This window comes from Oncorhynchus mykiss, chromosome 30, assembly GCF_013265735.2.
Source record: "Oncorhynchus mykiss isolate Arlee chromosome 30, USDA_OmykA_1.1, whole genome shotgun sequence".
In the NCBI taxonomy this organism is placed as follows: domain Eukaryota; kingdom Metazoa; phylum Chordata; class Actinopteri; order Salmoniformes; family Salmonidae; genus Oncorhynchus; species Oncorhynchus mykiss.
This window is the reverse complement of record NC_050570.1, coordinates 31,910,772-31,936,495: the sequence shown is the minus strand read 5'-3', so window position 1 is coordinate 31,936,495 and position 25,724 is coordinate 31,910,772. Positions and strand designations below refer to the sequence as shown.

Below are 25,724 nucleotides of genomic sequence, written 5' to 3'. Positions count from 1 at the left end.
AGATATTAACCCGACACAAATCTAGGGTTGCTACCAAGCCGGCTGGTCCTTCATTCTATTGGTCCGGTTGCTAGAGAAGTGACCCAGTTGTTCAGGTTTTTTTTGTTCTCCGTCTATGGATGCGACCCAGTCGTTCGTTCTAAATGTTCCATTTTCATACTGGCTGGCAACATTCTTTTTGCTTGCTAGCTAGCCAACTATGTCTAATTTACAGTCACGTCAAAAAGTGCAGCCAGAACATCAGCTGCATTTAAATTTGTTTAAGTTGTTTTACAGAGACACTTATTTGAATGCATCCATAACAATGAGGCATAGAATGTGTGCTCACTCGTCAGGACACTGTTGTTCAGAGGAGCTAGCCAACAACACCGCTAACACAGTCGCTTCAAACTGTAGCTGGAAAGACTGCAAACTATCTGCACTTTGTTTCGTTTTGACGCCGGCGGATTCATGATTGACTGGCTGAGAAACGCTTTTATCCTGTAAATTTAGATTATTTGCTAGGGGGCAGTTGATTAGTTTGGCTACTTCATAGATGTATGTACTGCTCTTACCTGTTTGGTCAATGGACATTGTGGAGTTTGACATAATCAAGTCTAAATAACATCCGTGTGAACAGTCGATGACCAAGCTCACCTGCCACTCACTTCACACTTCTAAGGGGTTGTGTTGTTTACAACATGAAAGGGGTGCAGGGTTCTGTGTTCTGGTTGTTTGACGTAAAGTAACAGAACGCGCGTGTTACTTTAACTTTTTAAACAATTTTGTCTGGGTTCTCCACGACTCACTATTTAAATGCTGAATTTCAGGTATATGTGGTAGTCTACCGAACAACAGCCTTTTGCTAACATTTGTGACAGTACTGCAATTGTATGCACCATTATCAATGAGCCCTTTTCCCATACAATCCCCTCCCACTCTGTCTAACCGTGTACCAAGACAACTGCGGCGCGCTGATAGCGTTCACGTGGATGCTGTTTGCAGCATCAGAGGCGCACTTCCCAAGACCTAGTTTATTTGACCGGGGATGATACATGATTTGGTAAAACGGACTATTATTTGTTAAGCACTGTGGTTAATTATTGCTACACCAGAAGGCAGAATAATTGTGCAGAATATACGATAATATGTATTTGTTCGCTTCTTATGGGGTTTTCTTTTCCCTCCGGCAGGTTAGTGGTGTGAGATGTTCATTATTTGCCATGGCAAGAGGTCTGTTTTCATGGGTCTGGCTGAGGAAGCCTATCTACATACAGGTAAGCCAATGGAAAATCTTTCCTATACTTTCGCGAGGATGGACCATCACCTATTCACTATTGGACGGTTGATTTATTCATGATACAGTATGGCACTTTCAACATTATATTTATATTTTGGACACAATTGAATGTACATTCATTTGCAATATTTACATTTTGGTAGACTATACTTTGTGGCTTTATATTATTGTCATTGCCATCATTAATGCTTGTGTGGTTGTTGCATCTGATACAAATGTTTCCTTTAAATTAAGTATCATCATCATCATTGATCATATTTGCAATATGGCACTTAATGCTTTGTGGTGCCCAAGAGCAGCAGTCATTGGTCAAATTCAGTAGGCTACTCACCGTTGCTGTAGCAACAGGGCTGATCATCCAGTGTTCACACAGGACAGGACACAAGGTTTTTTTTCCTCCCATGAATGCATTCAATCGTTGGTTCTTCTAGCTAAAAATATGTTTTGCTATCTTAGGTTGTAAGCCCTCTTATTTGCATTGTCCGAGTATGAGCTCCTGGTGCTGCTCTCGCTCATATTTACCTCCCATCAAAAATACTGTCTTTATGTTATACTCAACCCCATTCCCTTTACAGTGCACTACTTTGACCAGAGCCCTATATTTTGACCAGGGCCCATAGGGCTCTGGTCAAAAGTATTGCATTATAGGGAATAGGGTGCCATTTGGGACACATTCAATATGAGTATTAGGTCAACTTGCTACAGGCCTACAGGCCTATAATAACTGGTCAATGGTTTGCACATTTTTACAATTCTAGACAAATTCAGTAGATGATCTTAACTGTACAAGCAAACTAAGAATCATGACTAATTTACATATTCTTGGATTTCCCTTACCCCCCCAAAGTTAGGCACATTTTTCTCACAAGTTACTCGAGACCATGCAGGAGATCCAACCTTTACAAGGCAGATGGTGTTTTCTGTAAATTACAGAGCCCAAGCCTTATGTTGTTTATTTACATATGGTTCATGTTTGTAGTTATTTCCCCCCCAGTGATTAATGTATTTCTGTTAAATAGCACCCTGGTATTTTATTCCATAGCCTGAAACCCTGGCTTTATCATCTTATCTGTCTGCTGAGCTGTTCAGCCAGGAGTCCCACTGTGAGCTGCATTTGTTTTGCTCTCTGTGTGTGTGTGCGTGCTTGCGTGCGGCGTGTGTGCGTCTGCCACCTCAGTCTCATGGACCGTTTTCTAGGCCATTTTGCTTCTTCCTAATGAGGGCATAGATTGACTGGAACAGCTTCACTCGCCGGTTGGTAACTCCATAGGAAAAGCGATTTTCATTCAAACGTATATAAAACCCCAAGCAGGCATGTTGAATTCTTACTAGGATATATCGATTCCTTGTAATTATGTTTATCTATGCACCTCACCGTTTAATAAATGCGCTCCCCAGTAGCCTACAGAATTTCCAAGAATGTCACAAATAATTTAATCTCAGCAACCCGGAACCAATGTAAACGGCCACGAGTGATTACAAATCATTCAACAAATCCTTAGCATTCAAATGATTGCCTATGGTTGAGTCTGTTGTCTGACTTACTCCTCATAATAGTATCAGACATTGCACTGCATGCCGCTGAAGTTATCACCGTCATCCTGCTGTACATTTCACCTCCACATAGGCTACACACTGTGGAAGGCCATGGTTGTCAGGATCCAGAAAGCTCAGTGGTCCAGCCAAGTATTCCTAAAACTGCTCCATGGAGCCTGTCTGTCTGCCAGGAGACAGGGGTAATCCTGCCATGCTGGCTCCAGTTTACTGTGCTCAGTCATCCAGATCTGATATCCAATGCTCCTTGAGTCCTTGACGCTCAGAGTTAGACTCTGGGAATGACGCATAGGCTGCGTTCCAAATGGCGAAGTGGATATCACCGAACACGTAGCCCTGGCTGCGTGTCTCCTGTGATTTGTCACCTATCTGGCACAGTGTGAACGTGTGATCAAGCACTGCTCTATTTTTGTACGGCTATTAGGAATTAAAACAACAGATGCCCATTGCCCACCCACCAGTTTTATCCCTATGGAGTAAGAGAGAACCAGGTCTGATATACCCTTGTGGCCCGAGCCTACATGAATATGATTGAGGAACTGTGTCAGTATGAAAGTTTAAACGTTAAATGGATGGGTATATAAATAGGACATAGACGAAGGCACAAGACAACAAACATTAGAGAGGGTTATGATCATGACATTTGATGTTGGCACAGTTTAACAGTACTAACTAAAACACACGTACACAAGACAGAGAAAATGGTTCAAAATGCTAAATTGCCTGTTTTTGGAAGAATTTGGGTTACCAACACATTAGTCAGTTCTTCAATTGCAGTTGAACTCAAAGAGATGTGGGGGAGGTTTAAGGAAGAGCTGTCTGTCACGTCTAATCTTTCCACTGCTCTCTCTCCTCAGGGGAACACCTGCGTGCTCCCATTTCTCAATCTGCTCTTCTTTCCATTCTCTGCAGTGCATGACTCTATCAGCATTTGTTCACGAACCAATACAATGTCTGGGGTCTAAGCTTTTCCAGGTGGACTTGGTGGGAGCCTAAAGAAATCAATATTACTTAAGATGCAACATTTTGCTGTTATGACAACTATTTTGCTATTCTGTGCATGCATGCTTGTGAGTGTTTGCGTGCCTGTGTGCCTGCGTGAGAGATGAAGAGAGAGCTAGTATGTGTATTATAGCATGCATGTACTGTATGTGAGAAGACTGTAATGTACATATTCCATGTTCGTGGCCTGTTGAACCAACTACTCAGTATGTAAGTGAAAAGTGAACAACTGGCCGAAAACCTGTCGCATTGTTGAGTCAGTTTGCGGATGGGGGTGTGTCCGCATCCAGGAGGGGGTGATGGGGTCTTTCTTATTGCCTGCTGTCTGTCTCGGACTGGGATGAGTCAGATCACCCAGGAAGTGCATAGCTCCTTCACACAGCACCGACAGAGAGAGTGTTACATCTCCCAGAGCCTGCACCGTGCACACCGAGACTGTGTGATTCCCAAATGGAACCGTATCCCCTATATAGTGCAGTGCTTTGACGAGAGAGAGTCCATCCAGTACAAGTCAAGGGTTTTTCCTTTTCTTTAATTTTTTAAGTGTTAAACAAATCAAAATATATTTTAGATTCTTCAAAGTAGCCACCCTTTGCCTTGATGACAGCTTAGCCCACTCTTGGCATTCTCTCAACCAGCTTCACCTGAAATGCTTTTCCAACAGTCTTTAAGGAGTTCCCACATATGCTGAGCACTTTTTGGGTGCTTTTTCTTCACTCTATGGTCCAACTCGTCCCAAACCATCTCAATTGGGTTGAGGTTGGGTGATTGTGGAGGTCAGGTCATCTGATGCCACACTCCATCACTCTCCTTCTTGGTCAAATAGCCCTTACACATCTAAGAGGTGTATTGGGTCATTGTCCTGTTGAAAAACAAATGATAGTCCCAATAAGCCCAAGCCAGATGGGATGGTGTATCGCTGCAGAATGCTGTGGTAGCCATGCTGGTTAAGTGTGCCTTGAATTCTAAGTAAATCACTGACAGTGTCACCAGCAAAGCACCCCCACACATCACACCTCCTCCCCCATGCTTCACGGTGGGAACCACACATGCGGAGATCATTTGTTCACCTACTCTGCATCTCACAAAGACACGGTGGTTGGAACAAAAATCTCAAATTTAGAATCATTAGACTAAAGGAAGATTTCCACCAATCTAATGTCCATTGCTCGCTTTTCTTGGCCCAAGCAAGTCTCTTCATCTTTTTCCTGTCCTTTAATAGTGGGTTCTTTGCCTCAATTGACCATAAAGGCCTGATTCACACAGTCTCCTCTGAACAGTTAATGTTGAGATGTGTCTGTTACTTGAACTCCGTGAAACATTTATTTGGGCTGCAATTTCAGAGGCTGGTAACTCTAATGAACTTATCCTCTGGAGCAGAGGTAACTCTGGGCCTTCCTTTCCTGTGGTGGTCCTCATAAGAGCCAGTTTCATCATAGCGCTTGATGGTTTTTGTGACTGCACATTTTCCGTATTGACTGACCTTCAAGGGTTTTACCAAATAGGGCTATCTTCTGTATACCACCCCTACCTTGTCACAACACAACTGATTGGCTCAAATGCATTAAAAAGTAAAGAAATTCCACAAATTAACTTTTAACAAGGCACACCTGTTAATTGAAATGCATGCCAGCTGGTTGAGAGAATGCCAAGAGTGTGCAAAGCTGTCATCAAGGCAAAGGGTGGCTACTTTAAAGAATCTAAAATCTAAAATATTTTTTGATTTGTTTAACACTTTATTGGTTACTACATGATTCCATATGGTTTATTTCACAGCTTTGATGTCTTCACTATTATTCTACAATGTAGAAAATTGTAAAATAAAGAAAAACCCTTGAATCAGTAGGTGTGTCCAAACCTTTGACTGGTACTGTATATACTGTGTTCTATTCTACTGTATTTTAGTCAATGCCACTCCGACATTGCTCGTCCTAATATTTATATATTTCTTAATTCCATTATTTTACTTTTAGATTTGTATTGTTGTGATTTGTTAGATATTACTGCACCGTTGGAGCTAGGAACACAAGCATTTAGCTTATTACACCCGCAATAACATCTGCTAAATATGTGTATGTGACCAATAACATTTGATTTGATAAACCCCAAGGCCCAATGTAATGCATGAAAGTCAGTATTTAGAGGACAAGCAGCGTTCCAAAAGGCACCCTACTCCCTATAAAGTGTATTTTTTTGACCAGGGACAGTTAATGCACGATACAAGGGAATGGAGAGCCATTTGGGATGCACACTTGCTCTTTCCCCACTAGCAGTCTATGGGATCCTGTATAGGAGAGAGAAATGCATCATCAGAGTTGAAATTATAGCCCTCAAAACAGTGAGTTTTAAAGGCCAACCACATACAGTTGAAGTCGGAAGTTTACATACACCTTAGTCAAATACAATTAAACTCAGTTTTTCACAATTCCTGAAATTTTATCCTAGTAAAAATTAATTGTCTTAGTTCAGTTAGGATCACCACTTTATTTTAAGAATGTGAAATATCAGAATAATAGTAGAGAGAATTATTTATTTAAGCTTTTAATTTTTTCATCACATTCCCAGTGGGTCAGAAATTTACATACACTCAATTAGTATTTGGTAGGATTGCCTTTAAATTGTTTAACTTGGGTCAAACATTTCGGGTGGCCTTCCACAAGCCTCCCTCAATAAGTTGGGTGAATTTTGGCCCATTCCTCCTGCCAGAGCTGGTGTAACTGAGTCAGGTTTGTAGGCCTCATTGCTCGCACACGCTTTTTCAGTTCTGCCCCCAAATCTTCTATAGGATTGAGGTCAGGGCTTTGTGATGCCCACTCCAATAATTTGACTTTGTTATCCTTAAGCCATTTTGCCACAACTTTGGAAGTATGCTTGGGGTCATTGTCCATTTGGAAGACCCAATTGCGACCAAGCTTTAACTTCCTGACTGATGTCTTGAGATGTTGCTTCAATAATGCCATTATCGATCTACTGAGACCATTTATAGAGACCATGTATAATCATTATTAATCAGGAAGGAAGTGTTAAAAAAAGGCAATAACAATTTAGAGTGTGTCAGAAAGATACACACTCAGTGTACAAACATTAGGAACACCTGCTCTTTCCAAGACATAGACTGACCAGGTGAATCCAGGTGAAAGCTATGATCCCTTATTGATGTCACTTGTTAAATCCACTTCAATTGGTGTAGATTACGGGGAAGAGACAGGTTACAGAAGGATTTTTAAGCTTGAAGTAAATTCCAATTAAATCAAATTTTATTGGTCACATACACATGGTTAGCAGATGTTTTTGTGAGTGTAGCGAAATGCTTGTAATTTAGACATTGGTTGTGTGTGTGTGCCATTCAGAGGGTGAATGGGCAAGACAAAATATTTAAGTGACTTTGAATGGGGTACGGTAGTAGGTGCCAGGTTTGAGTGTGTCAAGAAATGCACCGCTACTGGGTTTTTCCACGCTCAACAGTTTCCTGTGTGTATCAAGAATGGTCTACCACCCAAAATAAATCCAGCCAACTTGACACAACTGTGGAAAGCATTGGAGTCAACATGGGCCAGCATCCCTGTGGAATGCTTTCAACACCTTGTAGAGTCCAAGCCCTGACGATTTGAGGGCAAAGGGGGGTTCAACTAAATATTTGGAAGGTGTTCCTAATGTTTTTTACACTCAGTGTAGATTGTACAGTACTGTAACTGTCTCTCTGTACCTAACCATGTGTTACCACGGAGAGCCATTGGGTTGTTGATTACTAAAGTAAGTATTCCAATTCCAAATTCTATGGGTAGAACACTCTGAGGATGTGCAAAAGACAGAGAAGATTGTTCCGTAGATATGGGGTCAAATTAAATTATATAATTGATTCAATGCTGGCTCATACAGAATACATAGATAATCTATCTCTCCCCTCATTCTATGGCCCTCTTCACCTTTGTCCAGTGATTTATTGTTCTCTCTGTCACAATGGTAAAGTAATCTGGGAAGAATGAGTCACCTGGCCTGTTCTCACAGATGGTAGCTTGACTAAAACAAACAGAGATGCAAGACCAACAGAGACTGGGAACATGGAGGAAGTCCTCTGAGTCTCCTCCCTCCCTGGTCTGTCACTGGCTACATCCCAAATGACAACCTATTCCCTATATAGTGCACCTATTCCTTATATAGCCCTATGGGCCCTGGTCAAAAGTAGTGCACTGGGCTCTGGTCAAAATATGTGCACTATATAGGGAATAGGGTGCCATTTTGGCCTGTATTCATGGATGCCATGGGATGCCAGGCTTCCCCAACAAAATTTACCAAGAAAAAAACATTTCAAATAATTCATCTTTTGTCTCTCTGTGTTTCATAATTTCCCTTCAATTCGCAAAAAGCTGAATGTATCTCAGTGGAGAAAGCAGCCAAGTGAGCGAACCAGCGCCCCTTTCTCTCTGTATGTGTAGGCCATCTATCTGATGCTGTCTGGTCCAAAAGAGTATGACATTGTTGCTGCCTGTAGCATTGAATACAGGGGAAGCCAAACAGTGTTGAGCTCAACTGTGCATGGTCCTGGTGTACTTAAAAAAAAGTGTCAAGGGAAGCCAGTTTGGATTTGACTTCCTCCCAATCACATCGCATCGAGAGCATACTTGTTGTGTGTCTCATTGAGTTGTTTTCTTCCGGTGGCTAGCTAGCTAGCTAAAACTGTCCCTTTCCTAAATTAGCCATGGGATGGAGATAGGCATTTGGACTTGTGGTTTTAGGCTACATAATTCTCCGTAATGGCCAACGATTTTATCCAACCATAAATTCATACATTGTTCCCCTGGCCTGAGAGGATGGAAGTTCAATATGTAGCTAAATATAGAAGGCTAATGATTAACCTCAGTGTCCCTATACCTGGATGGTTGTTGCTAACTTGCGCTTATGTGACTAGAATGACGTTGTAAGTAACAGACAACTTTTCAGGACATAGACGTGTCTTATATGGGCAGAAAGCTTAAATTATTGTTAATCTAACTGCACTGTCCAATTTACAGTAGCTATTGCAGTTAAAAAATACAATGCTATTGTTTGAGGAGAGTGCAACAACAACAAAACTTATCACTCCAGCTGGTTTGATACATTCATCTCTGAAGGTAAATAATGTACTTATATTCAGTAATCTTGCTCTGATTTGTCATCCTAAGGGTCCCAGAGATAAAATGTAGCATAGTTTTGTTTGATCAAATACATTTTTATATTCAAAAGTAGGAACTGGGTTTTACAGTTTGAACCCCTGCTGGGTCTTGAGCTACAGGCAGTCAGATTTGGGTATGTCATTTTAGGCGAAAATTGAAAAAAAAGGGTCCGATCCTTACTAAAGCTGCCCATAAAAGGAAGTTAGGCTAGCGAGCAAGCATTTTCGCCAGTAGCCTAGAACAACAAAAAATGTAAGTGTGTACTGTATGACAGAGTGGTAGAGTGTTTCGTCAACATGAAAGAGAGGAGGATGGCATTGGCGTTTCTCTACAATTAGGGTGAGTGAACATGTTTTTTCTACTTGCACAAACACACACGCACAAACACAAACAAATCAGAACCATGTACAGCCATATCATATTTAGCTTACTTTGATTGGACTAAATTGTTCTTGGTATCTTTTAGCATTGGTGATTTGATGATGTTAAAATGTTGAAGTTGAAATGGTGCTGGAATAGTGGAAGCAGCTCCTGTTTTCTTTGCGACTTGCGGAAACTCTGTGGTTTTAAATCATTAGTTGTTTAGTAGTCCGAAAATGTCAGAAACATTAACTTGCTTGACCATGCTGTAGGTCATGTAACTGTTTGTTACATGCAATATGCTTTGTGTAGTTCACCGGACAGATGTTGCTCTCCGGTTTTGTGATGAAACAAAGGTGTGGTTGAATTTATTCTGCCACTGTATCTTCTTATTGTCTCGGCCTTAGGCCTATATAACAATGTCGCAAGGCATATGAACTAACAGGTTATAACGCATACAATGCAATTATCTCAAAAACATAGGTTGTAATATGGAATTTTTTTCTGTCTGCGCTTCCCCAGGGATTTTATCCACGCACTGCTATTGTATGGGACACAGCCTTTGTCAGTAAACAGGTCTGTATTGACTCCCAGTCCCCAAACACACTCTGTTTCTCTCTCTTTCTCCCCTCTCTCCCTCTCTCTCCATCTTGCTCTCCCTCAATAAGAGGAGTTATCACTCCTTTCACATACATTTGATCATTTTTATAAGAACACCCAGCTCTTCTGGATATGAATAATACAGTAAGCAGGTCTAGGATGTCTGTTTGCTGTTAGTTCCTGAGGAACATGTCGAAAGGTTGGATTTTCTAGGAAGATCAAAATTCTATATTTATTTCCCCAAATGCATTTAGCAAACTGACTCAAATTTAGGAAGTGTTGTTTTGAATCATTTTCTTTTTCTATGAATCTCACGTTTCACAGCCTGACCAAACGACGTGTGTGTTATCTGTCTCTCACCTCATCTATTTTGCATAATTGTTATCATACTTAATCTTGCTTAAACTTGCATATTTCATGATGCCCCCCCCCCCCCCCCCCCAGTGATGGAGCTATTTATATCCATTCATTCATTCATTGGAAAACTAGACTACTGGTACTAGACCAGCCTCTCTTGCTTTCAACATTCCAAAATGCTACTGATCTTAAGTATTCACAAAATACTATTTCTAGTCATGTCTTCTGTAAAGATTTGTGCCATATTTCTCAACTTCACATTCGTACTTCCTTGGTAATATGATTTATCCTTATTGCAACATAAAGGTGGGGCAATACTTAGTCTACATATCCAAAATTTTCGGCATTTTATGATATTTACTCGTCTGTGCATGTTCAAATATGATCTAGATCAGGGCCAACTAAACTGGGGCTCAATATTCCCAGGCCCGCGATGATGATTCGTTTGGCCTGCCCCCCCCCCCCCCCCCCCCCCAAATATATATTTTTAGTTTAAGAAGTGGGGTCTCAACTTACTGTTGAGAGACTGCATAGTACACGGTTCCCCAACTGGCATTCCATGGGCCGAATTTGGCCCGCGGGTGGTTTTATTTGGGCCCCTAAGTTTTCTGAGCTAAAATTAATTGTATATCAAATATCATATGAACATGGCATACATAAGCCATGGCAACATGTGTAGAACTGCAGGAATTTGCATTTAAACTGCACAACGCTATTGAGGCGTGTCACGCCCTGGCCATAGAGAGGCTTTTTATTCTCTATTCTCTATTTTGGTTAGGCCAGGGTGTGACTAGGGTGGGCATTCTATGTCCTTTTTTCTATGTTTTGTATTTCTATGTCTTGGCCTGGTATGGTTCTCAATCAGGGACAGCTGTCTATCGCTGTCTCTGATTGAGAACCATACTTAGGTACCCTTTTCCCCCACCTGTTTTGTGGGAAGTTAACTTTGACTTTGTTCAGGGCACATCGCCCAAAGCTTCACGTTTTGGTTTTGTTCTTTGTTTTGTCTGCGTCTTTTTTAATAAAGAGAAAATGTATGCTTACCATGCATGGTCCAGTCCTTCAGCCAGCCGTGACAAGGCACATATCAAGTTATAAAAAATCTAATTTTTATTGGCCACCTACACATATTTTGCAGATGTTATCGCAAATGCAGCAAAATGCCTGTGTTCCTAGCTCCAACAATGCAGTAATACATGCAAATCCAAAAAAAGGAACTAAGAAATTAGAAATATCAGATTGAGGTTTTAAAGCTCCTTTTCTTGCAATTCTATACATTTTGCTTTGTCTAATGGGTATTCATGTGATAATTGAGTGACTCAAACATCACAACAAAGTCTATGGTCTAAAAAACCTAGCAAAAAAATTTTAGCTTACATGGGCAAGTTGATAAGGATATTTCAGACAAGTTATAAATAGTTCTCTCAGGTATGCAGTGACTGACATGACAAGAAAACTGATGATGCCCTATCCAAATTTTGAAATTGCACATTGTGGATTCTACTATTACAACTGTCAAAAGTAAGTTGGAAGACGGACTGAGTTCATTTAAAAAAAATATATATATATATATATATATATGGGGCTAGAGGAGGCGCATCCCACTGTTTGTGAACCGCTGCATTCCAATATTGATTTTGACAGACCATTTACATGTCTGGAAGTGTTCCAAAAGGATTTTGTTCATTCACTCAGCAGTGATTGCACGTTTATTTCTCTTGCTTGGTTAAAATACAATAGTCTAAAACCTCTGATTGGTTGAAAACAGACTCATTTAATCACGAAGTAAACCATGTAAGCAAGCATTACATTTTCTTTTGACTGCACGCTGCTGAGACATACCATTGTGATATGTTATGTTTCGTATGATATGTATCGATTTGTGCATGTTCATAATCCATTTTGCATATGTTACAAATTACAATTCATATGATGTTACAAATTGCAATTCGTGTGATATTTTACGAATTTCAATTCGTACAATATGTTGTGAATTTCCAATATCCATGATATGTTACACATTCCAATTTGTTGTGACTAACGTTAGCTAGGCTAGGGGTTAAGGTTAGGTGAAGGGGTTAAGGTTTGGGTTAATGTTAAAGGGTTAAGGTTAGGTTTAGGGGAAGGGTTAGCTAGCATGCTAAGTAGTTGCAAAGGAGCAAAAAAGTGGTAAGTAGTTGCAAAGTTGGTAATTAGCTCAAATGCCCATCCTTCCACCCCGACCAACCACCCTTGAGTAACCTTCTGTCTTATGCAACCATACCAAACCTAACATAGGATACTAATTTCAGTGTCTCGGATTTACATTTACTATGTTACGCCTAGTGTATGAGACCAGGCTGGCACACAGCAAGTTGTGATTTTTCCCTGGTGCACCCTGTTTTACCGCCGGACTACTTTTTACTTGTGGATGATGACTTCAGAAATGTAACTTGACATTGTGTTGATCAGTCTGCACAAATTTGGATTATAAGAATGTCAAGATGGCAGGAGAGAGAGCATATGCCAGAGCCAGGGCTGTTACATGACCATATTACCTCTACACCGGTGGTCACGAGTCATGACCGCAGTCAAATTCCACTCTGACCTTTTAATCACGGTGTCCCTGGCTTAATGTCCCTGGCTTCTCCAAGTTCTGATGCTGCTGATGGTCATTAGTAGCCTACCAAACTTGCTAACTGCCTGGTGCTCAGCACTCTATTGTCCCTCTAATCACTCTGACATGAATGCAAATATAAACAAAAATCTTCATGAACTCATGTTGCGCAACATTTCTATAGGCTATGCAATTGCGTGATGGCGTCTATTAAAGAGAGGACGATCCCATCAGCTAGGCCTACTATATTTATTCCTCAACTTTCCCACTAATAAGCACACTGCTTTGCTTTACAACAGAAGTATAGCCTATCTGGCTGGCATGAAAATGAACCACAGGAAAAGCATCCTCCATTCGCTATTTAAGTGCATAGATGACATGTCTTTTTTCCCCGGCTGCCCCTGTTCCGAGACAGGTAAATGATAATGGTCCATTCTAAATCAAAACTCATTTCACACATATATTATTTAGTATGTGTAAAAGATAAGATTAAATTAAGAATAGTCTGATGGGTGACAATATTAGTATTAATGAATGACATTATCACTTGTGAATGATTTCCTGCATGTGCAGTAAGGCAAGAAACAGCGCTTGTATTATTATAATATATTTTTTTGTATAGTCACACACCTCATGTAGCCTAGTCCTTTATAATAAAGCATTACCTGCATAATCACATTTGCGGTCACTTTGGAGAATGGTGTTTTCCATCTAATTGATTGCATTTTGGAACATTCACACTGCTGTGTGCTCATTGCTGTGCTCATAATGTAGAGAAATAAACTAATAGTTTATCAACATTTTAAGCTGAACGTTCTGTTTTGTTGCATCAATCTCTTTGGTGTTTTTTGGGGGAATATTTCTTTCTCGCACAGAATAGGTCCAGTTTTGTACTATGGGGGACAGTATATTGACAAAAGCTAGTGTTTTTGCTGTTTATTAGAAATACTCATCTTGTTGGCTGACGAAAAGTAAATGTGGACAGTTCCAGCATCTTCAATATGAGCCACGGAATTCGATAAGAAGCCGATGTTTCTGTCTTGATGTGTAGCCTACTGAGAGCTGAGATGCCTGTGAGAAGGACCCAATCACGTGACCGGCATTAGCTAATAAGAATTGAGATATCTGAGAGAGCCATGTGAGTGAGAGGTGCTTTAGAGCAAGGCGATTGGCAACAGGGAGAAGATAATTATAATTATTATATTCAGCCCAAGGGCACTGTGAGGTAAATTTTATGTTTATGTATCAAATCAATGCTACTTTCTAATAACTAATTAGATAGGATCAAACAGGTGACTGACTGATTATGGAGGAATCCTAATGTAACAGTACAAATTTAGACCGTCCCCTCGCCCATACCCGGGCGCGAACTAGGGACCTTCTGCACACATCAACAGTCACCCTCGAAGCATCGAAGCATCGAAGCATCGAAGCATCGACCCATCGCGCCACAAAAGCCGCGGCCCTTGCAGAGCAAGGGGAACTACTACTTCAAGGTCTCAGAGCAAGTGACGTCACTGATTGAAACGCTATTTAGCGCCCACGCTAACTAAGCTAGCCATTTCACATCCGTTACACCCTTTTGACCTCCCTCCTTTTTCCGCAGCAACCCGGGTCAACAGCATCAATGTAACAGTATAATTTTAGACCGTCCCCTCGCCCATACCCGGGCGCGAACCAGGGACCTTCTGCACACATCAACAGTCACCCTCGAAGCATCGTTACCCATCACTCCACAAAAGCCACGGCCCTTGCAGAGCAAGGGGAACTACTACTTCAAGGTCTCAGAGCAAGTGACGTCACTGATTGAAACGCTATTTAGCACCCACGCTAACTAAGCTAGCCGTTTCACATCCGTTACACTAACAATCACTGATCCTCAACTTGGCAGTAAGCCCAGAATATTGCTATGGGAACAACCGAGGTACCTCAGTTTCAAGGTCTCAACTTGGAGAGAGAAGGCCTTGTGAGGTATTGGTCAGTCACATGTGCGAGCCACTGGTAGTGATGAATTAATTATGTTAAATCATGCAAATATAACTTGCCTGTGTATAGCCGTATAGAAGACAACTGCAGGGACCACACCAGTAGAGTTTCTGATGGACCTGTATGGTGTGCAGAGTTTGTAACCTCTCCAGCTTGCTGATAATAAATAGGGAATCATTTTAAGATTGGCTTTAGGTGTCCCTGGTGTTGAATTTCCACCACAGCACAATGGCCACTGGCATGGATTTTTTTCAGTGGTGTAAAATACTTAAGTAAAAATACTTTAAAGTACTACTTAAGTAGTCTTTTGGGGTATCTGTAGTTTACTTTACTATTTTTACTTTACTACATTTTACTCCATACATTTTACTTGATACCCAAAAGTACTCGTTAAGTACTCATTATGCTTAGCAGGACAGAAAAATAGTCAAATTCACGCACTTATCAACCGAACATCACGGTCATCTCTTCTGCCTCTGATCTGGCAGACTCACTAAACACACATGCTTACTTTGTAAATGATGTCTGAATGTTGGAGTGTGCCCCTGGCTTTCCGTAAATAAATAAAAAACAATAAAATGGTGCCATCTGGTTTGCTTAATATAAGGAATTTGAAATGATTTATACTTATGTATATTTTTAACCAAATACTTTGACTTTTACTCAAGTATAATTTTACTGGGTTACTTTTACTTTTACTTTTACTTGAGTCATTTTCTATTAAGGTATTTTTTACTTTGACTTAAGTACGACAGTTAAGTCTGACAGTACTTTTTCCACCACTGGATTTTTTAGGGGGCATTATGGCCACACAAGGGGGATGCCGCCTGGAAATTCGAGGCATTGTTGTCAAATTGAGAATGAGAGACTGGGTGGCGCAGTGGTTAAGGGCGCTGTACTGCAGCGCCAGCTGTGCCATCAGAGTCCCTGGGTTCGTGCCCAGGCTCTGTTGTAACCGGCCGCGACTGGGAGGTCCGTGGGGCGACGCACAATTGGCCTAGCGTCGCCCGGGTTAGGGAGGGCTTGGTCGGTAGGGGTGTCCTTGTCTCATCGCGCACCAGCGACTCCTGTGGCGGGCTGGGCGCAGTGTGCGCTAACCAAGGTGGCCAGGTGCACAGTGTTTCCTCCGACGCATTGGTGCGGCTGGCTTCCGGGTTGGATGCGCGCTGTGTTAAGAAGCAGTGCGGCTTGGTTGGGTTGTGTAGCGGAGGACGCATGACTTTCAACCTTCGTCTCTCCCGAGCCCGTACGGGAGTTGTAGCGATGAGACAAGATAGTAGCTACTACAACAATTGGATACCACGAAATTGGAGAGAAAAAGGGGTAAAATTCACACAAAAAAAAAGAGAATGAGAGACTGATGAAGTGTGCAGCCTGCATAAAAAGAAAGAGCTCAGGCTCATGGAACTTTTTTCAAATCATCATTAGAGTCGCATCATGCAGTGTTCATGTTTTTGTTGTTCACACAATGTTCGCGGGTCGCGGGTCTGATGGACCCACAACATTATTGGGTTTTTAAAACAATACAGCGATAAAAATGTACATACAATTTCCGTACATCTCACTCAGTCATATACAGTATATATATATATATATATATATATATATATATATATATATATATATATATATATATATATATAGTTACAGCAGGCCAGAGTAGGAGAATCAGACACACACACATGCACAACATCACTCACACTTACTTGGGATATGTTGCCTCCTCTGGAATTGAGGTCTTACCAATGCCTTGCCCAGCTCCTCAAGAAAGAGCCGTCTCCTCTGAAGCTTTCTTCTGTTTTAATCTGGGTTCAACGCCATCCAGATGACAAACGCGTTGTATGCCGAGATGTCCAAGATGTTGAAGAGTATCACAAGTGGCCAGCGTAGGGTTCTTATTTTGCAGCTGTAGCCAGTCATTATCTTGTCTAAATTGTCCATCGCTCTTTTTGTGGCATTGTAATCCATTGTGATTTCTGGTTTTGATGTTCCTGGCCACAGATTCTTCCATCCCTATGCAGCATACTCATGAGTACCACATTTTTGTCTGGAACTAGAGACGTGTCGGCCGTGAACACAAACTTAGATTTATTGATAGGCCTGTTCCGTGTACTCAACAGCTGAGGTGGGAGCTCTGGCTTGTTCTTTTGTACTGTTCCTACCATCGTCAGCTTCCTCTTGAGAAGCTCCTGTCCCAGCTTGTGCAAATTTAAAAAGTTATCGCATGTGATGTTGTGGCCACGGAGTCCCTGTGTCACGTCCCGGACAACCCGCATCCCTTGGTTCTTCTCAGGGGCTCCTCCATCTGGCTTCCCCGTATACACTTGCAAGATCCACACATATTGTGAAACAGCATCACAGGCAGTCCAGATCTTGATTCTATATTTTGCGGGTTTAGACGGTATATGCTGCCTGAAGGGGCAGAGGCCCCTAAATGGCATAAGCTGCTCATCAACAGTAACATTGGGCCCAGGGTTGTAATACAGGGGAAGGTGGTCCACCAACCTGATTCCAGCTTGTCTTTCTGCCGCCGAGCTTGTCTGGTGTCTCGGTTACAGAAGCGGATAATCCTGAAAGTAATGTGGAAGTTCTCCAGATACATTGTTGCACTGAAAAGTTATCTACCAGTTTCTGCATCCCACAGGGATTCTGTGGATTCCCCAGGATCTGAAAACACCAGCAAAGATAAGAAACCCAAAGTATGCAGGTTAATGCGTTTGGTCCATCTCCTTCCATCTCTCTCACAAAACACACCTTCCCTCCGCCATTTTGCCACAACTTTGGAAGTATGCTTGTGGTCATTGTCCATTTGAAAGACCCATTTGCGGCCAAGCTTTAACTTCCTGACTGGTGTCTTGAGATGTTGCTTCAATATATCCACATGCCTCATGATGCTATTTTGTGAAGTGCACCTGTCCCTCCTGCAGCAAAGCACCCCCACAACATGATGCTGCCACCCCCATGCTTCACGGTTGGGATGGTGTTCTTTGACTTGCAAGCCTCCCCCTTTTTCCTCCAAACATAACGATGGTCATTATGGCCAAACAGTTCTATTTTTGTTTCACCAGACCAGAGGACATTTCTCCAAAGTGTACGATCTTTGTCCCCATGTTCAGATGCAAACCGTAGTCTGGCATTTTTATGGCGGTTTTGGAACTGTGGCTTCTTCCTTGCTGAGCGGCCTTTCAGGTTATGTCAATATAGGACTCGTTTTAATGTGGATATAGATACTTGTGTACCTGTTTCCTCCAGCATCTTCACAAGGTATTTTGCTGTTGTTCTGGGATTGATTTGCACTTTTCTCACCAAAGTATGTTCATCTCTAGGAGACAGAATGCGTCTCCTTCCTGAGCGGTATGACAACTGCGTGGTCCCATGGTGTTTATACTTGCGTGCTATTGTTTGTACAGATAAACATGGTATCTTCAGGCATTTGGAAATAGCTCTCAAGGATGATCTAGCCTTGTGGAGGTCTACAACTTTTTTTCTGAGGTCTTCTTCTGATTTTCCCATGATGTCAAGCAAAGAGGCCCTGAGTTTGAAGGTAGGCCTTGAAATACATCCACAGGTACACCTCCAGTTGACTCAAATGATGTCAATTAGCCTATCAGAAGCTTCTAAAGCCATTACATAATTTTCTGGAATTTTCCAAGCTGTTTAAAGGCACAGTCAACTTAGTGTATGTAAACTTCTGACCCACTGGAATTGTGATACAGTGAATTATAAATGAAATAATTTGTCTGTATACAATTGTTGGTAAAATTACTTGTGTCATGCAGAAAGTAGATGTCCTAAATGACTTGCCAAAACTGTAGTTTGTTAACAAGAAATTTGTGGAGTGGTTGAATAACGAGTTGTAATGACTCCAACCTAAGTGTATGTAAACTTCCGACTTCAACTGTACATAGGGCAACAGTCTCTAGGGTGCAGGGTAGAGTACCGGGTGGTAGCCGTCTGGTAACACTGGCTATGGTTCATGGCAGGGTACTGGTGACCATTAAACAGTCCTTATTAGCCTTATGAACATAGAAGATTGGTTGCAGGTTCTATACTAGAATGGTAAAATGTAATACATATTTTAATACAGGTAATCAGAATGTGTTGCTCGGTGTCAAGTTATATATATATATATATGGCTAAGTGTAATTTTATGATTACTTTGAAAAAAAGCTATTGTTTCAACAGCGCCTATTGTTTACCTTTTATATTTCTAAATAAATAATGTCTATTTGTTCAGTACGAAGGCCATCACTCAGATTATATTTTGTCCCACCGAACCCAAAAGTGTGAGCACCCCTGATCTAGATGCTGTTAACGTTTGTCTTCAGTCTTACTGTATCTGGGTCATGTTCAGTTGTATTATCATAAGATAATCACCCTAACTTCAAATAGGAATGTATTCAGATCATGATCTTATTATGTGATGAAGGTCATCACAGCTCTCTCTCCCCCTTCTCTCTCCTTTCTCTTTCTCCCCCCCTTCCCCCAGGCCCGATTCTCTTACCTGCACATGAAGTATATGTTCTTCTCGTGGCTGGCAGTGTTTGTGGGTAGCTGGGTGGTGTATGTGGAGTACTCATCCTACTCAGAGCTGTGCCGTGGACAAGCATGCAAGAATGCCATAGTAAGTTCTCTATTTCCTTATATGAAATTAGTAAATTGATAGAGCCACCTACTGGTTAAAAAAAGACTCATCCTTCAAATACAATATTCCATTGTCAGCTTCTATATTGTGTTGAAACCATCCTGCGAGTTACTATACAAAACAAACACTTTCTGTGTGTCTATTAGTTAGTTACCGTATTCAAACCCACACCATATCTATCTATTTCAGTGTGACAAGTACAGGAAAGGATTGATCGACGGCTCGGCCTGCACCAGCCTGTGTGAGAAAGACACGCTGTACCTGGGGAAGTGTCTCTCATCCAAGCCTAACAACCAGGTCAGATCTGCCTCTGATCCTTTGTCTGTTCCGGCACTAGCTGATATTAGTTCTATGGTAAATCTCAAACGTCTTTCTGTGATTTATCACGTCCTCTCTCCTCGCCTCCTTTCCCAAATGAGAGGGAAGGAGAAAATCTGAGGATCTTCTCCTCCAATCCACATGCATCTCCTCACTTCTTTCTGACATTGGGGAGGTGGTGAGGAGAGAGGACACGAGGAATCAATAAATTACCTTTAAGATTCACCCCTATTGTTTAGCACTACAGGGCCAATTGCAACCATCTATGGTCAGCAGATTATCGACAGCTGATCTCTCATCAAGGATCAGACCTTTTTTTTTTAAATGTTCACCTAAAATGACATACCCAAATCTAACTGCCTGTAGCTCAGGACCTGAAGCAAGGATATACATATTATTGATACCATTTGAAAGGAAACACTTTGAAGTTTGTGGAAATGTGAAATTAATGTAGGAGAATAACACATTAGATCTAGTAAAAGATAATCCAAACAAACAACACTTGTTTTCATTTTTTTTAAATCCTCTTTGAAATACAAGAGAAAAGCTATTAAATCACATTGGAGTTTGGGCGCAATTTAGAGTTTGGCCACAAGATTGCAGCAGTGTATGTGCAACATTTCATACTGATCCAATGAAGCATTGCATTACTGCACAAAAGTTTGTATGATGTCTGCCCAAATGTGCCAAATTGGTCAATTGATACATTTTCAAGTACATAACTATAGAGAACATACAACAATTATATGGTAATACAAAATTTAAGTTTACACACTCCCAGGAATGTCATAAATTATGGATAATTAGCTTCTCTACAGAAAAGACAGTAACCTTCATACATCTAGATGGCCGTGGGAGTGGGGCCAGACACAGCAGTGGTTCAAACTGTAGAACCAGGTTCCTCCATTTGATTATAAAAATCTAACGAAACTATGCTACATTTTATCTCTGGGACCCTCAGGATGACCTATCAGAGCAAGATTACTGAATGTAAGTACATTATTTACCTTCAGAGGTGAATGTATCAAACCAGTTGCCGTGATAAAAGTTTGTTGTTGTGCACTCTCAAACAATAGCATTGTATTTTTCACAGTAATAGCTACTTGGACCCTTCAGTTAGATTAACACAAATTTGAGCTTTCTGGCCATATAATACATGTCTGTGTCCTGGAAAGTTGGCTGGAACAACACCATTCTATTCACATTAGTGCACGTTAGCAACAACCATCCCGGTATAGAGACACTGATCCCGTAAAGGTTAAAAATCACCCACACAGCTGATCTCAATTGCAAACATCAATGGCCACCGATTTACCGCTCCACAACGCGGATGTCAGTGTTATCTTTTAGTCCCATAGAGAATGATAGAGGCCTCTAGTGGCCTAAAGGTCGTATTAGCATGGGCAGCGCCATTGAGGGCATCCACCATTTTAATGTAGTCAACTGGGTGGGACTTCCAACTTCATTGGCTGATCCCCCCTGGTGACCGTGTTGGAGTTATGTCCACCCGGTACAACAGGAGGGATGAGCCAATCGTTTAGGAAAAAAATGGACTACTTCAAAATGAAGAATGCCTCTGGCAGTGCCCATGCTGTCACAGACGCTAAAATGGTACCACGGCTCAAGAGAAGACCCAGAGGCAGGCAGTTTCGAGGTAACAAAAGTTTATTACAATAACAGGGATGCAGGCAAACAACAGGTCAAGGGCAGGCACAGGTCAGTAATCCAGAACAGAGTCCAAAAGATACAGAATGTTAGGCAGGCTTAGGCTAGGCAGAGTTCAGTAATCCAAGGCGGTGTCACAAGGTACAGAACGGCAGGCAGTATCAGGGTCAGGGCAGGCAGAATGGTCAAAACTGGAACTAGAGAAAAACAGGAGAATGGGGGAAACCGCTGGTAGGCTTGACAAGACGAACTGGCAACAGACAAGCGGAGAACACAACTCTAAATACCCTGGGGAAGATGGGCGACACCTGGAGGGGGGTGGAGACGAGCACAAAGACAGGTGAAACAGATCAGGGTGTGACAAATGCCACAGATACAAAAATCAGTCCTCTATTTAGCTATGTGTTTAGTCCTGAATGCAACCAAAACATTTAAGATGATTTCGCCCTCTGGTGGGTATTATCATCGTAACAATTTAATCCTAAAGTTGATTTATCTATTTGATAATCATTCCGTACAACTGAAAAAGTATTTCATTTATTTGTTTACCATGGCAAATCTACTATGGCAATATAGCCTCCCCTACACATTTTATGGATGGAAAAATCATGGTGCAGGATACATCTTTCATTTCCAATTTATGAAATCTATTAATGATTTGATTGTCTTAATAAAATATGGCCATTTCTGTTCGAGGGGAAAAGCAAATATTCCTTAACTGTAGGCTACAAATTGGACATATGGAAGGAAGTAAATCATGATTGAATTGTGGGACATTTTTTAAACAATTTGACAATCATTAATTACAATTGAAATAAAGGATTTCCTTGTTTATCTTGCCACAGCAGTGCCTTAGACTGCTGCGCCACTCGGGAGGCCCTTACTGTGACAATCCTACACATTTTATGTTTCCAACATATGTAATCCATTCATTACGATTTGTCTTTAAAAAATATAGTTATTTCTTATCAAGACCATGGGTCGGAAATATCCCTGCGCTGTCCATATTTGTGTAACTAAATCAAGTCAGTCGTGATGGGTTATAAAATCTATAACTTTTATCAAATTATATGTGTGCCATTTTAAAGTTATTTAAAATGGCACACATATACTATTTTGCAATTTGAGGTGATAGGTTTGAATGAAGTATAGGCCTACAACTCCTATATTCTTATAATAAGTATTTTATATTTATCAGCCTTACGGTTTCAGATGCTCCTGATAGGTTGTTATTTAATTGGGGGTGGGAATAAAGAATCTAGACAATGAGAGTTACAGCTTTTAAAGAATTTAAAGAAAACCAGCACTAACACAGTGCTCCATGGGAAGTTCTGCATCTTCCTTGCTATCCACCCAGAGTGACTCTGTGTCTGATAACAAACACCAGCCTGTTGTGGCTCTGTGTGCGTCTCTCTCAGGTGTACTCTGGTGGCTGGGGGGACCTGGAGGGGGTGGTTAAGTGCCAGATGGAGGAGGTTCCTCGTTATGACCCGGGAGCTGAGATGGAGCACAGGAAGGAGGCTTCGCCCTTCAACAAGCCCACCAAGGGAACCTCTGTGGAGAAGTTCAAAGCGATAGTCCTCAGCCACCTAAAGGTCAGAGCACTGTCATCTCATCCCAGTGTGATTCATTAGCCTTCCTGCTTTTCCACTTTATAAATGGTTTCATGTCGGCAACACTTATTTGAAGGCTAGTAACATAGGGACTTCATAACACATTCATAATTCATACATACTGCCTTCATAATCAGGGCTTCATGGCCGCAAGTTGATACTTTCGTTACATCACAGTATTCACATTCATGTAACTTATTGCAACCTTTTGTACGTGTGTTATGACTTAAGTGTCTAGTGTGTTCATTAATGCAGTTCTGTTATGAAGGTATCTCTTACCCTTATTCCTCTTCCTCTCCAGACCAAGGTGGGTGAACAGGCCAACCTTCAAGACCTGGTGAGCCTGGTTCTTTTCGTGGCCGACTACAATAAAGACGGCCTCATCTCCCTACCCGAGGCCCGTTCCATGTGGGCCCTGCTCCAGCTCAATGAGTTCCTTCTAGCGGTGGTCCTGCAGGACAGGGAGCATGCCCCCAGGCTCCTGGGCTTCTGTGGGGACCTGTACGTGATGGAGAAGGTAATCCAATAGGAACACCCATTTATGGATTCTAATAATGTTTTTGGGATAAAAATGTTCTCACACAACACAAAAATGAACACTAACAAATGGATTCCAATCATGAGCTTATTTATGTGATGAAAGTCATCACAGCTCTCTCCCTCCTTCTTCTCCTCACCCTCCTTCTTATACCCCGTCTCTCTCGCTCCCTCTCTACCCCTCTTTCTCTGTACCTGTATGTGATGGAGAAGGTGCCCTACGCTCCCCTGTACGGCATCAGCCTGCCATGGGTAGTGGAGCTGTGGATACCCGCGGGGTTACGACGCAGCATGGACCAGTGGTTCACGCCCTCCTGGCCCCGCAAGGCCAAGATCTCCATTGGCCTCTTGGAGCTTGTAGAGGACGTCTTCCACGGCACCTTTGGCTCCTTCCTCATGTGTGACGTGAGTGCAGCCGACTTTGGCTACAACGACCGCCACGACCTGAAGGTGATGGACGCTCGTCACATCGTCCCTGAGGCCACTTTCCAGGAAGCCATGAGGGAGCGGCGGTGCAACGTGGACGAGGACTGTCTGTACGGGACCGACTGTCGCACTTCCTGTGACCTCACCAAGCACCGGTGTACGCCAGAGGTGACACGGCCCAACCTGGCCAAGGCGTGCAGCTCGCTGAAGGAATATCTCCTGCGTGGGGCGCCGTCTGACATTCAGGATGAGCTGGAGAAACAGCTGTATGCTTGTATAGCGTTGAAGGGCTCGGCGGAGCAAATGGAGATGGAACACTCGCTTATACTGAACAACCTGAAGACCTTGTTGTGGAAGAAAATATCGCACACCAAGGACTCCTAATGAGGCGAAAATATAGGTACTGTACATCCCGACTTTCCACCCTTCTCCCAAAGTGTGCACTAGAACACTCCCGGTCATGTATTTGAAAGCATTGGTTGGAAACAAGTTTTCGTCATTGTAAATCCAGTACGGAGAGTGGTTAAAAGGGTGGAGAATCAGTACACATATGAGCACTACCGCTGCCTCTCTGTTAAACCGTCTGGTTTCACAATGCCTCAGAACTGGACTTGACTGGGAGTCTATGGCAGGAGTGGATGAAACAACCGCTGGTTTTAATTGGCAATTCTGTCTCTCACCATCTAGTATAACCCTTAGAACCTTCCCCTACTTTGTGGACTTGTGGAGTTCAAAGTGCAAGTAGCGCAAATGATTTAAACAAGTGAGAGAGTTTGGAAAATGTGCATGTACTCATCTAGAAATACACTGCTCAAAAAAATAAAGGGAACACTAAAATAATACATCCTAGATCTGAATGAATGAAATATTCTTATTAAATACTTTTTTCTTTACATAGTTGAATGTGCTGACAACAAAATCACACAAATTATCAATGGCAATCAAATTTATCAACCCATGGAGGTCTGGATTTGGAGTCACACTCAAAATCAAAGTGGAAAACCACACTACAGGCTGATCCAACTTTGATGTAATGTCCTTTAAACAAGTCAAAATGAGGCTCAGTAGTGTGTGTGGCCTCCACGTGGCTGTATGACCTCCCTACAACACCTGGGCATGCTCCTGATGAGGTGGCGGATGGTCTCCTGAGGGATCTCCTCCCGGACCTGGACTAAAGCATCCGCCAACTCCTGGACAGTCTGTGGTGCAACGTGGCGTTGGTGGATGGAGCGAGACATGATGTCCCAGATGTGCTCAATTGGATTCAGGTCTGGGGAACGGGCGGGCCAGTCCATAGCATCAATGCCTTCCTCTTGCAGGAACTGCTGACACACTCCAGCCACATGAGGTCTAGCATTGTCTTGCAGTAGGAGGAACCCAGGGCCAACCACACCAACATATGGTCTCACAAGGGGTCTGAGGATCTCATCTCGGTACCTAATGGCAGTCAGGCTACCTCTGGCGAGCACATGGAGGGCTGTGCGGCCCCCCAAAGAAATGCCACCCCACACCATGACTGACCCACTGACAAACCGGTCATGCTGGAGGATGTTGCAGGCAGCAGAACGTTCTCCACGGCGTCTCCTGACTGTCACGTCTGTCACATGTGCCTGGTGTGAACCTGCTTTCATCT

The 25,724-nt window shown here is 42.2% G+C and overlaps 1 protein-coding gene across 1 annotated transcript; it reads left to right on the top strand.

The window, feature by feature from the left end:
* Positions 1 to 364: 364 nt before the first annotated feature.
* On the top strand, positions 365 to 24,962 carry LOC110521720 (divergent protein kinase domain 1A). Its single transcript, XM_021599523.2, has 7 exons — positions 365 to 1,042; positions 1,173 to 1,256; positions 19,377 to 19,511; positions 19,722 to 19,829; positions 22,934 to 23,110; positions 23,430 to 23,645; positions 23,879 to 24,962. Exons 1-7 carry the CDS (start codon positions 1,028 to 1,030, stop codon positions 24,473 to 24,475), a joined length of 1,332 nt encoding a protein of 443 aa, XP_021455198.1. The 5' UTR covers positions 365 to 1,027; the 3' UTR covers positions 24,476 to 24,962.
* The last annotated feature ends 762 nt before the right edge of the window (positions 24,963 to 25,724 follow it).